We start from the raw sequence: 13,254 nt of genomic DNA on the forward strand, positions 1-13,254 counted from the left end.
GATGGGGCAGAGGCCTGAGGTCAAGCAGTCAGTGCTGGGGCCCTGCTTCCAGGGTCTACAAACTGCTCCAGTCTGGAAGGCCAACGATAACTGGGCATGTGAGGGCCCAGGAGGTCAGGTCCCTACGTCTGCCAACCTTGGCAGATGCATTTCACAGTCCGAAAAAGTCAAGAAAGGTGACACCTCTCAGGTGTTATTATGAAGGACTCTCCCAAGACACGTATTTTTTACATTTATTTTTATTGTATATATTCATGGTGGACAACATGGTGTTGTGGTAAATATGTACACAACTGAAATGATGGCTACAATTAATGTCTCCAAAACTTTCCATGGTTCCCTTTTGTATGTGTGTGTATGAGTGTGTGTGCATGAGTGTGTTTGTATAAGTGTGTGTATGAGTCTGTATGCATATGTATGAGTGTGTGTGTTTGTATGATTATGTGTGTATGAGTGTGTGTAAGGTGTGTTTTAATTGCATGTGTGTGAGACTGAGTGTGTGTATTTATGTGTGTGTATGAGTGTGAGTGTGTGTATGATGTGTGTGTGTGTATGTGTGTGTGGTAAGAGTACCTGGAGTCTTCTCTCAGCACACTAGCAGCACACAGCACCTGTCACCGGTAGTCCTTGCACTGTGCACTTGACTGCTCGGCTCCCTCTCCTACACAACTGCAAGCCCTTGACCTCCTCCTCCCCCTTTCCTTCTTCCTCCAGACCCTGGTAACCACTGTTCTATTCTATGTTTCTATGTATTTGACTTTTTCAAAATGTGGAATATATACATACATCTATATATGTATATATGGAATATTCTTCAGCTTTCAAAAGAAGGAGATCTGGTTACTTACAACAACATGGACGAATCTGGAGAACATTACACAGGGTGAAAAGAGGCAGACACAGAAAGACAGACACCACATGCTCTCCCTCACACATGGAGTATACAGGAGTGAAACTCACAGAAGCACAGAGTGCAAGCATGGGAACCACAGGCAGGGAAAGGGGAAATGAGGAGGTGCTAGTCCAGGGGTCCAAAGCTTCAGTTCTACAAGATGAATAAGGCTTGGAGACCCAATACATAGCAAAGTGACCACAGGTAACAACACGGTGTTTATTGTGTACTTAAAATGTACTGAGAGGGTAGATCCTAAATGTTCTCACCACCAAGAAAAGAGAGAGAGAGAGAGAGCTATGTGAAGTGGCGGATATCTTAATTATCTTGACTGTGGTGATTATTTCACAATGTAGACATATATGAGATCATCGAATTGTATGTCTTACATTATACACAATAAAAAATAATAAAAACAACCCCCAGTGCCAGGCCCTACAGGCACGCCCACCCAACCCTCTTGCTTGCACATACAATGTATAAAAGAATAGATGCACATACATGATTGGGTATTGTTACCAATTAGAATTTTATTATCCACATTTCTTTGCAACTTAATTTTTTTCACTAAAACCTGTAACATGGTTGCCTCTCCTAGGAAGTAGATCTGGGTCTAAGTCTATGTTTCTTTATGCATATGCATATTCATATATATGAAATTTTTCCATAAGTAAGATCACACATACTGGTCTCACTTTTCATTGCCATTTTCTTTTTGTTGATTCCTACACACCTTCCCCACTCCACCCAGCCACTGTCCTATGTACCTCCAGGCACACACTCAACATATGTGTAAGAGATATTTTTATTGTTTGCTACTAAAATAAGATCCTGCTGTGCTCATTTCCCTGCATCTACATTTCACATTAGCCAGAGCCTTGAGGCTCCAAGTCCACTGGTACAGCTGCAATCTAATATTTTACTGGGCATTACTTTCAGTATTCATTTTCAATTTGCTAGGATTCTTTTTCTGACACTGCAAACAATGTATCATACACATATATGTATACATAAATATGTTTACATTTAATCTTATTTTCAGTAATTTCAAGACTAATAGTATTGATATTACCTAATTTTATTAGATATTGTTTTCAAAAAATACTATAATAAATTATATCCCCTGAACAATGTAAAACAGTGCCTTTTCCCCGCAATTTCACTAGCAATAGGTGTTATTATTCTTGTTAATTTTTGCCAGTCTAGTAGATATAAAATGTTGCAGGTAACCACTAACTGGGGCCACTGGCGTGGGCAGTAAAGGAATTTACCAAGACAATTGTAGGTAAGGAAAGGCAGATTTATTAGAGAATGTAGGAAAATACGTTGCAAGAATGGAAAGGGCAGGTCAGCAAGGGAGGAGCTGGCTGCCAGGAGACAAAGGCTTGCTGGGGATTTTATAGGATGGTGCTTGTGCCGGAGAGGGTTACATGCAGTGCTGATAATGCCAAGGTTTCAGTGAGCTAACTTGCATTTTTCTGTCAACTGAGGTCATAAGTTGAGTGCAGGAAGATTGTGAGTTATGTGAGTTATTTGCGCAGGAGGGCTAAGTCCTGCACCGTGAAGAAAGGCAGACTTGTAGTTCATCTACCTTCTCTTTTTGCTTTCCCTTGGTCCAACCAACCTGGCTCCTTTTCCATCATTAGGACTCCACAGAAAATATCCCATGTATCTGACCACCAGTGAGTTTGATTTACTTTTTATATTTTTAATTGCACATTTCCATTTGTTTATCAGAGAATCATCTTTTTAAAAACTTGGTTGTTTGTCTTCTACTTGTCAATTTGTCAGAGCTACTAATGTTTTATAGATTTTTTATTTTGAGACAGGTTCTTACTCTGTTGCTGGAGTACAGAGGCAAAATGTCAGCTCACTGCAACCTCTGCCTCCTGGGTTCAAGCAATTCTCCAGTCTCAGCCTCCCAAGTAGCTGTAATTACAGGCATGCCCCACCACCATGCCCAGCTAGTTTTTGTATTTTTAGTAGAGATGAGGTTTCACCATGTTGGCCTGGCTGGTCTCGAACTCCTGGCCTCATGTGATCTGCCTGGTTCGAACTCCCAAAGTGCTGGGATTAGCTGGGATTATAGGCATGAGCCATCATGTTCAGCCAATGTTTTATAGATTATAGAACTAATAAATGAATCCAACAAGTTTTTAGACTACAGGACCAATATATAAAAATCAATTGTATTTCTACTCACTTGCAAATCTGAAAGTGACAAAACACTGTTGAAAGAAACTGAAGAAGATCTAAAACATCCCAGATTTGTTGTGGACTGAATATTTATGTTCTTTCAAATTCATATGTTGAATCCATCACTCCTATTGTGGCTGTGTATGGAGACGAGTTCTCTAAGGAAGAAATTAAGGTTACGTAAGGTCATAAGGGCTTCCATAGAATTTGCATCTTCATAAGAAGAGACACCAGGGAGCATGTGCCTCTGTCTCTCTCTCTCTTTCTCTCTCTCTCTCTTCCTCCCTCCATCTCTTTCTCTCTCCACACACAAAGGAAAGGCCATGTGAGCAAAGAGTGGGAAAGCAGCCACCTGCAACCCAAGGAGAGAGCCCTCACCAGAAACTGAATTTGCTGGCACCCGATCTTGGACTTCTGATCTCCAGAATTGTGAGAAAATAAATGCCTGTTGTTTGAGCCATCAAATCTGTGGTATTTTGTTATGGCAGCCCAAGCAGACTGATGTTCATGTATCAGAAGACTTAACATTTTTCAGATGGCAATATCCCCAAAATTGATCTACAGAGTCTATAATCTCTATCAGGAAAGCAGCTGGCTTCTTTGCAGATATTCACAGGCTGATTCTAAAGTTCGTGTGGAATCTCAAGGGACCCTGAATAGCTAAAACAATGTTAAAAAGAAGAACAGGCGGGGTGTGGTGGCTCACGCCTGTAATCCCAGCACTTTGGGAGGCCAAGGCGGGCAGATCATGAGGTCAGGAGATGGAGACCATCCTGGCTAGCACAGTGAAACCCCATCTCTACTAAAAATAACAAAATTAGCCAGGTGTAGTGGCAGGTACCTGTAGTCCCAGCTACTTGGGAGGCTGAGGCAGGAGAACGGTGTGAACCCGGGAGATGGAGCTTGCAGTGAGCCAAGGTTGTGCCACTGCACTCCAGCCTGGGTTACAGAGTGAGACTTCGTCAAAAAAAAAAAGAAAGAAAGAAAGAACACAGAAGAACAATGTCGGAGGGCTCACACTTGCCAGTTTGAAAACTTACTACAAAGCTGCAATCATCAAGGCAGTTTAGTACTGGCATTAGAATAGATGTATTAAACCAGTGGAATAGAATTGAGAGCCAGAAATAAACCCTCGTGTAGATGACCAACTGATTTTTGACAGGGTGCCAGATTATTCAATGGAGGAAGAGCAGTACTTCAACAAATGGTGCTGGGAAACTAGACATCCACATGCACAGGAATGAGCTGAACCCCTACCTCACACCACAATAATTAATTCAAAATCGGTCCAAAGGCCTACATGTAAGAGTCAAATCTATAAAACTATTTAAAGAAAACATGACCTGGATTTAGCATGGATTGATAGATAGGACACCAAAAGGGCCAGCAACAAAAGAAAAATACAAATACATTGGATGTCATCAAAAGTTAAATATTTTTGAATCAAAGGATACTATCAACAAAGTGAAAGAACAATCTACATAAAGGAAGAAAAGATTTACAAATCAGATATCTGATAAGCGTCTAGCATCTAGAGTATATAAAGAACTTTTTCTTCAACTTTTATTTTAGAATCAAGCAGTACATGTGCAGATTTGTCACATGGATATATTGTGTGATGCTGAGGTTTGGAGTAGTGACTGTAGTACCCAATAGTTTTTCAGCCCTTGCCCCCTCCCTCCTTTCCTCCCTCCTCTTGTTCCCCAGTGTCTATGGTTTTCATCTTTATGTCCATGTGGACTCAATGTTTAGCTCTCACCTATAAGTGAGAATATGTGTGATTTGGTTTTCGGCTTCTGCGTTAGTTCTCTTAGGATAATGGCCTCCAGCTGCATATTGCCGCAAAAGATATTACTTCATTCTTTTTTATAGCTGTGTAGTATTCCATGGTGTGTATGTACCACATTTTCTTTATCCAATCCACCATTGATGGGCACCTGGGTTGATTCCAATCTGTGCTTCTGTGAATAGCACTGCAATGAACATATGGATGCATGTGTCTTTTTGGTAGATTGATTTATTTTCCTTTGGGTATATACCCAATAATGAGATTGCTGGGTCAAATAGTAGTTCAATTCTTAGCTCTTTGAGGAATCTCCAAACTGCTCTCCATGGTGGCTGAAATCATTTACACTCCCACCAACAGTGTACAACTGTTCCCTTTTCTCCCAAGCTTTGCCAGCATCTGATTTTCGGTTTGTTTTGTTTTGTGTTGTTTCATTTTTTATTTTTTATCAAAAGCCATTCTGACTGATATGAGATGGTATCTCATGGTGGTTTTGATTTACATTCCCCTAATAGTTAGTGATGTGGAGCATTTTTTCATATAGTTGTTGGCCATGTGCATGTCTTCTTTTGAGAAGTGTCTGTTCATATCCTTTACTCACTTCGTAATGAAGTTGTTTTTGCTTGTTGATTTGTTTAAGTTCCTTGTAGATTGCAGATATTAGACTTCTGTCAGATGCGCAGTGTGTGAATATTTTCACCCATTTTGTAGGTTGAGTGTTGACTCCCTGATAGTTTCTCTTGCTGTGCAGAAGCTCTTCCGTTTAATTACGTCCGGCTTGTCAATTTTTGTTTTTGTAGCAATTGCTTGTGAGGATTTAGCCGTAATTCTTTTTTAACAAGGCTGATATCAAGAAGGTGATTTCCTAGGTCTTCTTCTAGGATTTTTATAGTTTGAGGACTTACATTTCGGTCTTTAATCCATCTTGAATTAATGTTTGTATATGGTGATCTGGTTAGCGGCCCAGTTTTATTCTTCTGGATGTGGAACTCAATAATAAAAAGACAAATAACCCAATTAAAAAGTGGGCAAAGAATCTTAATTAGACATTTTCTGAAGAAGATACCCAAATGACAACAAGCATATAAAAAGACTCTGAGCATCATGATTCAACAGGGAGATGCAAATTGAAATCACAATGAGATACCATTTCACAAACACCAGGATGAATATAATGTAAAAGGTCAGACATTAACAAGCATTGGGGCAGGGTGTGCTTGTACCTGTAATCCCAGTGGCTCAGGAGGCTGGAAGGGAGGATCCCTTGGGGCCACGAGTTTGAGTCTAGTATGGGTATCATGGCAAGACCTTGTCTCTACAAAAAATTAAAAATTTAGCTGGGTGTGATGAGGCACAACTGTAGTCCCAGCTACTGGGGAGTTTGAGACAAGGATTGCTTGGGTCCAGGAGGTTGAGGCTGCAGTGAGCTATGATCATGACACTGCACTTCAGCTTTATCAACACAGTAAAACCCTGTCTCTAAAAAATAAATAAATAAAAATAAAATTAAATAACAACTGTTGACAAGGATGCAGAAACACTGGAACCTCCATGCACTGCTGTGGGAATGTAAATTGCTCAGCCACTGTGGAAAACAGTCTGCAGTTCCTCAAAAACATAAACAGAGAGTTACCATAGGGCCCAGCAATTCTGCTCATAAGGATATTCCCAAGGGAAATGAAAACACATTCCATGCAAAAACTGGCACACCCATGTTCACAGCAGCATTACTCACAACAGCCAAAAGGTGGAAACAGTCTAATGTCTGCCAACTGAGCAATGAATGGTGTATTCATACAAAGGAAGATTAGTGTAAATAATTTATCATAGTAATGAAGTCCTGTTTCAGGCTGCAACATGGATGAACCACAAAACATTACACTAAGTGAAAGAAGGAAATTATAAAAGACCACATATCATATAATTTCACAGGTATGAAATTTCAAGAACAGAAGAATAGAGAGAGACAAAAAGTAAATTAGTAGTAGCCTCTGGCTACTACTAATGTTACCCATTTATCAGACTCAGGTGAGACACTCACATATGTCACAGGAAGTGGGTATACCAGTTACAGACAGGCAGCAAGGGAGAACAGGAGCCTCGGATTCATTGGGAGCCCTCTAGCCTCAGCAAAGCTTCCCAGGTGAGCTGAGTCTTATCCATGTGTGCCCCACTCACACCACAGCTGAGGGATCCCAGAAAGCCGCCTGCCCTCGGTCTTATGTCCCAGGGCTACAGGATTCACTGCACTAAAGCACGAAAGAATATCCTGTTTCTAGGAACTGGGACAAAGCCCGACTCTTCTGGCCAGTCCCTCACTAACTCAGGATGTTGCATTCCCAGCGTATTCTACAGTTATTCTTTTTCTTCCTTTATTAATATTTTAATTGAAGCATGATCATTGTACATGTTTATGGGGACCAGTGAGATATTTTGATACGTGTATACAATGTGTAGAGATCATTCAGGGTGAATAGTATATCATCTCCTCAAACATTTATCATGTCTTTGTTTTGGGAACACTCAATATCTTCTCCTCTAGCTATCCGCAAATGTGCAATAAATTATGGTTAACCCCAGTTATCATGCAGTGCTACAGAACACTAGGGCTTATTCCTGCTGTGTGGCTATAGTTTTGTATCTGTGAACCAGCCTCTCCCCTTTCCCTCGTCCTCACCCCTTCCCAGCCCCTGGTAACCACCATTCTATCTTCTACTCCTGAGATCAACTTCTTTAGCTTGCACCTGTGAGTGAGATCATGCAGTTCATCTTTCTGTGCCTGGCTTATTTCATTTAGCATAATGTCCTCCAAGCTCACCTGTATTGTCACATAGGGCAGAATTTTGTTCTGCTCTAGGGTTAAATAGAATTCCATTGTGTGTATACACCATCTTTTCCTTTTCATTACTTTTCCATGTTTTCCATTCATCTGTTGACAAGCACTTAGGTGCTTTCATATCGTGGCTATCGTGAGCAGTGCTGTGATAAACATGGGGTGCAGATATCTCTTCAACACACTGATTTCTTTTCCTTTGGATACACACCCCATAGTGGGATTGCTGGGTTAGCTCTATTTTTAGCTTTTTGAGGAATCTCCATACAGTTTTCCGTAGTGGTTGTACAACTTCCCACTAACAGCATACGAGTTCCCTTTCTTCACTTCCTCTGCAGGATTTATTTTTGCCTTTTTGATAATGGCCATTCTGTGGGATGAGAGGACACCTCATTGTGGTTTTGACTTGCGTGTCCCTGATGATGAATGATGCTGAGCATTCCTTCAAGCTCTCGTTGGTCATTTGTATGTCTTCTTTCAGAAATGTCGGTTCAGCTCCCTCTGCAGTCACGCCTGAGAACCACAAGTGAGACACGGGGAGAATTGCATTGGTCTGAAGCCGCCTGGAGAACCGTCCTGTGGGGTAGTGAGTGGGGGGTACTAAAGGGCATGAGGTTATGAAATTTTCTACAACTGATTATGGCGATGGGTACACGGCACTGTGAATATACTAAAAGCATTGAATTGTATACCTTAAATGGGAGAATTGTGTGGTATATGAACGATATGTCAATAAAGCTGTTAACAAAACAAGAAGAGGTATCAGAGAGGTTGGGGATCAGTGAAGCCATGGTTGTATCAATGCACCAAGAGTTCTGGTGGAATGAAAGCACTGGAGAAAGTGAGCTAGAAAGAGGAGGGTGGCTGGAAGCGGGTGCATGGGACACACCCCACTGGGGTGCCCTGTGAAGAACAAGGTCACAGATATCACCACAGGGGTGAGGGGTGGGGAAGGATCTTTTACTTGTGTAAATGATCCCCACAGGGGCACTGCTTAACTGAGCAGTGGGAAGGAGGACACCATCCTCCAGCCCCCAGAATGGTAGAGCAACTGACAGCTTGCATCTTGAGCATGGAGAAGCTGCAGGCACCCAACTCCAACCCATGAGAGCAGCTGCAGGGGGTGAACCCTGCAAAGTCACGAGGGTGGAGTTCCCCAAGGCCTTAGGAGTCCACCCCTCACTCCAGTGTACCCTGGATGTGGGACTGGGAGTCCAAGGACATTATTTTGGAGCTTTAAGATTTACTGGCTGCCCTGCTGGATTTCAGACATGCGTGGGGTCCGTAGCCCCTTCCTTTGGGCTGACTTCTCCCTTTTGGAATGGGAATGTTTACCCAGTGCTTCTACCCTCATTGTATCTTGTAAGTAAATAATGTATTTTGATTTTCACAGGTTCATAGGTAGAAGGAACTTGGACTTGGGACTTCAGACTTGATGTTGGAATGAGTCAAGACATTGAGAGGACTGTTGAGAAGACATGATCCTATTTTGTGATGTAAGGACATGAGATTTGAGGGGTCAGGGGGATAATGACATAGTTGGGCTGTCCCCTCCAAATCTCTTGTCGAAATGTAATCCCCAGTGTTGAAGGAGGGGCCTGCAAGGAGGTGTTTAGGTCATGGGGGTGGATCCCTCATAACTGGCTTAGCGCCATCCCCTTGGCGATGAGTGTGTTCACTCAGATCTGGTTGTTCGCAAGTGTGTGGCCCCTCCTCACCCCTTGCTCCCATTCTCACCATGTGGCGTGCCTACTCCTGCTTCGCCTTCCACCATGAGGAAAACCTCCCTGAGGGCCTCCCCAGAAGCTGAGCAGAGGTGGGTGCCATGCTTGTGCAGCCTGCAGAACCATGGCCATTCTAACCTCTTTCCTTTATAAATTACCCAGCCTCAAGTATTTCTTTAGAGCAATGCAAAGAATGGTCTAACACACCCAGAAAGCTGAGACTGGTATGAGTAAAATATAAAGACCATGGATAAATTTTGAAATCTGAAAATGTAAAATTAATATTACTGGGGGAGTTAACACAGGAAAGATGAGAGCATGTGGGCAGAGGCTGTTGCCCATTGGTCACATGTGGTCAGCAGAGAGCAGGTGACCAGCACCCTGGAGCTTTGCAAGAAGCACCAGACAGCCTGGAGTTGAGGTTTTAATTATAGGGGCCAAAACAAACGGGGAAAAAGACAAATTTAGCATACAAAGAAAGTAGATGCTCAACTGAGCCAGGAGGAAGTCACTAGCAAAAAGGAAAAAAAAACAGAGCTCTGGAAAAATAATGTAAACAGTCACAAGAAAGGGACCCTGTGTCCTGCCTGACATCTGGACAGGTATATAAAGAGCCTGGGCTCAGGGAGCTCCACACCTGCACCTCCCTCTCACCTGCCCCTCTACCTGATCCACCCTCAATCTACCAGAACCATGGGCTGCTGTGGCTGCTCCAGAGGCTGTGGCTCCAGCTGTGGGGGCTGTGGCTCCGGCTGTGGGGGTTGTGGCTCCGGCTGTGGGGGCTGTGGCTCCGGCTGTGGGGGCTGTGGCTCTGGCTGTGGGGGCTGTGGCTCCAGCTGCTGTGTGCCCATCTGCTGCTGCAAGCCCGTGTGCTGCTGTGTGCCAGCCTGTTCCTGCTCCAGCTGTGGCTCCTGTGGGGGCTCCAAGGGGGGCTGTGGCTCTTGTGGGGGCTCCAAAGGGTGCTGTGGTTCCTGTGGGGGCTCCAAGGGGGGCTGTGGCTCCTGTGGGGGCTCCAAGGGAGGCTGTGGCTCCTGTGGGGGCTCCAAGGGGGGCTGTGGTTCTTGTGGGGGCTCCAAGGGGGGCTGTGGCTCCTGTGGGGGCTCCAAAGGTGGCTGTGGTTCCTGTGGGGTCTCCAAGGGGGGCTGTGGTTCTTGTGGCTGCTCCCAGTGCAATTGCTGTAAGCCCTGCTGCTACTCCTCAGGCTGTGGATCCTGCTGCCAGTCCAGCTGCTGCAATCCCTGCTGCTGCCAGTCCAGCTGCTGTGTCCCCGTGTGCTGCCAGTCTAGCTGCTGCAAGCCCTGCTGCTGTCAGTCCAGCTGCTGTGTCCCCGTGTGCTGCCAGTGTAAGATCTGAGGCTCTGAACCCAGACCTTCAGGTTTCACCTGTTTGGTGAAAGCATTTGTTATGATTTCCCTGAATTAATTCATCCCACGCATCCTCCCTGAGGCACCTGCCCCTTCTCCAGCTCATCACCCATGCGCGCACCTCCTTCCATGGCTCAGCTCTCCACTGGGCCCTGCCTTCAGCCTCCTCACTCTGGAAATGCATGTTTCCTTGATGCAGGAGGTGGCCTTGCCTGGACACGGGCACCTAGCCAACTGCCATGGTGTTCCCTGCACTTGGGTGTGGACCATCTTCTTCTTCTCCCTCGGCTGACTGAGATGCAAGGTCTGACCCCACAAGGCCAGGCCGATGTTGCTCAGTGATCACTAAGAACCAGCTTCTCAACCACCATTGGGACCCTGGATCCTCCAGGGCCGCTGCCTGTTCTCCAGTGGCCACCTGTCACCAGGAAGGTCTCCTTCCTTCCTGTTGTCTCCATCTATTTAAAAACAATAACAAAGTAATGAATGAATTTCCTTACAATAAAGCCTCTCATGTCTGTAAATCAGCTGCATGCTTGGTGCAATTCTGTCCAACCCCTTTCCTGTGCAGTGACTGATTCTGCATTCTGATCTGTCAGCTAAGCTGGGAAACGCCTGCCAGCAGGCCTGGTACATTCACAAAAAAACCTGCCATTCCCTTCTGTCCTCCTCTCAGCCTCAAATATCTTCACAGTCTCTGCTCGCAGGAGAAGAGGGCAAAGCCCGGGAGGATTCAGCATACAATGCCCGCCCTAGAGGTGCAGAGGGGCAGGCGGGCCCTGAGTCCTGAGGACCAGCCAAGCAGGGCTTTGCACAAGACCCATGGCTTCCAGCTTCCCGCTCTCCTCTGGGGCCTTGGAAGGACCCCAGGCAGGGCAAGGTCGGAGGAGGGAGGAGTGAAGCACCGCTGAGCTCCAGCGCACTCCGATTCAAACACTCAATTAGCCTTTTACAATTATGAGGTCAACGGCTTTCCATAACTAAAGGTAACCAGGAAGTTACAGAATGGCCCAAGGTGTCCTCGGAGCTCAGTCTCCTGGCAGGAAAGGAGAGTTCCTGGGAAGTGACACATTTGGGGACCCTGAGCCAAGTCCATCTGTTTCATGGTGACATGCCACCATGCTGAGCCTGTTCTCTGACCAGTGTCACAGGCAAGGCTTTAGAAATCACGCACTGGGGAGGAGGAGACAAGAGTGATCTGAGGACAATCTCCAGCCAAGCGAACCTGGAGGGAAAAGGTGGAGGGAAGACAGCACACAGGGAGTGCTGGTGAGAAATGAGCTCCCACAGAACACCCACAGATCTAAGCGACTGCTGATACTGCCGGGGAAGAACAGATTGGGAATTTCCAAGACAAATTTCTGAGAGAAAAGAGATGCAATGTAAGGAAAAATGAAATAATCTAGAAATAAAGGCTTAGATTAATTCAGCCACATTTAGGAGAGGGAATAAAAGTGTGTCAAAGGTGCATCTTGCTAGGGGACATGGCTATCGTTAGTTTCACGACGTTAAAAGGAAATGCTGCTTAAGACAGTTCACTCAAAAATCCAAACTGGGAAACTCCAGAAGGTGGCAGCAGACATGAACGCAGAGTTCATTACATATGGGCCCTGTACATTCCCACAACCCACAGGACACCGAGCAACTAGGTAACAAAACCGAAAATGCATGCTGGAGACATAACAAAACCAGGTAAGCTGGGCGTGGTGGCTCACACCTGTAGCCTCAGCCACGTGGAAGGCTGAGGTGGGAGGATGGCTTGAGCCTGGGAGTTTGAGGCTGCAGTGAGCTGTGATCACACCCCTGGGATCCAGCCTCAGCAACCTAAAGTGAGATGGTGTCTCAAGAAAAAAAACAAGTGAACCTCAAAGTCCAAGAAGGTGGGGATAAATTTACAAGAGCCACAGTCCCCCAGGGTTTCAGTGTCTGTGTAGGAGAAAGCAAAGAAACATCTAACAGAGCCGAAAACAGGGGAACCTCAAAAGAGCCAACAGGTGTGTGCTGGAAAAGCACAGCATGAATTTTGAATTCAGCTCCTGAAATGGGGAAGGTTTTCCTCTCTCCAGTGGAGAGTGGGTGCAAGGGCCCTCAGTAAGTCCCTATAGGCAATAAAAGAAAGCTAGGAAGCCTGCTGTGAAACAGATCACAGTGGTAGCCTACTGTTTCCAAAGGAGCTAATGAACAATGAAAGGAAATGATACCAGATATAAAAGAGGCTGCATGTGGTGGCTCATGCCTGTCATCCCTGCAATTTGGGAGGCCAAGGCAGGAGGATCACTTGAGGCCAAGAGATCAAATCCAGCCTGGACAATAAGGAGAGATCTTATCTCTACAAAAAAAAATTTTTTTAAGTACCTGGGCATGGTGACACCCACTTGTAGTCTTGTTTACTCAGGAGGATTACTTGAGACCAGGAGGTGGACGCTGCAGTGACCTGTGACTGCGCCACTGCACTTCAT

At 45.0% G+C, this 13,254-nt stretch overlaps 1 protein-coding gene across 1 annotated transcript; it reads left to right on the forward strand.

Annotated features, from left to right (window-relative positions):
* The first annotated feature begins 9,632 nt into the window (after positions 1–9,632).
* Positions 9,633–11,319, forward strand: LOC130540634 (keratin-associated protein 5-10). Its single transcript, XM_057299329.2, has 2 exons — positions 9,633–10,422; positions 10,453–11,319. Exons 1-2 carry the CDS (start codon positions 10,125–10,127, stop codon positions 10,782–10,784), a joined length of 630 nt encoding a protein of 209 aa, XP_057155312.2. The 5' UTR covers positions 9,633–10,124; the 3' UTR covers positions 10,785–11,319.
* Positions 11,320–13,254: the final 1,935 nt, after the last annotated feature.

The sequence above is a fragment of the Pan paniscus genome, chromosome 9 (assembly GCF_029289425.2).
Source record: "Pan paniscus chromosome 9, NHGRI_mPanPan1-v2.0_pri, whole genome shotgun sequence".
In the NCBI taxonomy this organism is placed as follows: Eukaryota; Metazoa; Chordata; class Mammalia; order Primates; family Hominidae; genus Pan; species Pan paniscus.

What these genes read in the sequence shown, in the direction of transcription:
- LOC130540634 (XM_057299329.2), top strand. Translation starts at nt 10,125, where the DNA reads ATGGGCTGCTGTGGCTGCTCCAGAGGCTGTGGCTCCAGCTGTGGGGGC. An exon ending in CTGTGGGGGCTCCAAGGGGG is followed by an intron (nt 10,423 to 10,452) that starts GCTGTGGCTCCT and finishes GCTCCAAGGGAG; the next exon opens with GCTGTGGCTCCTGTGGGGGC.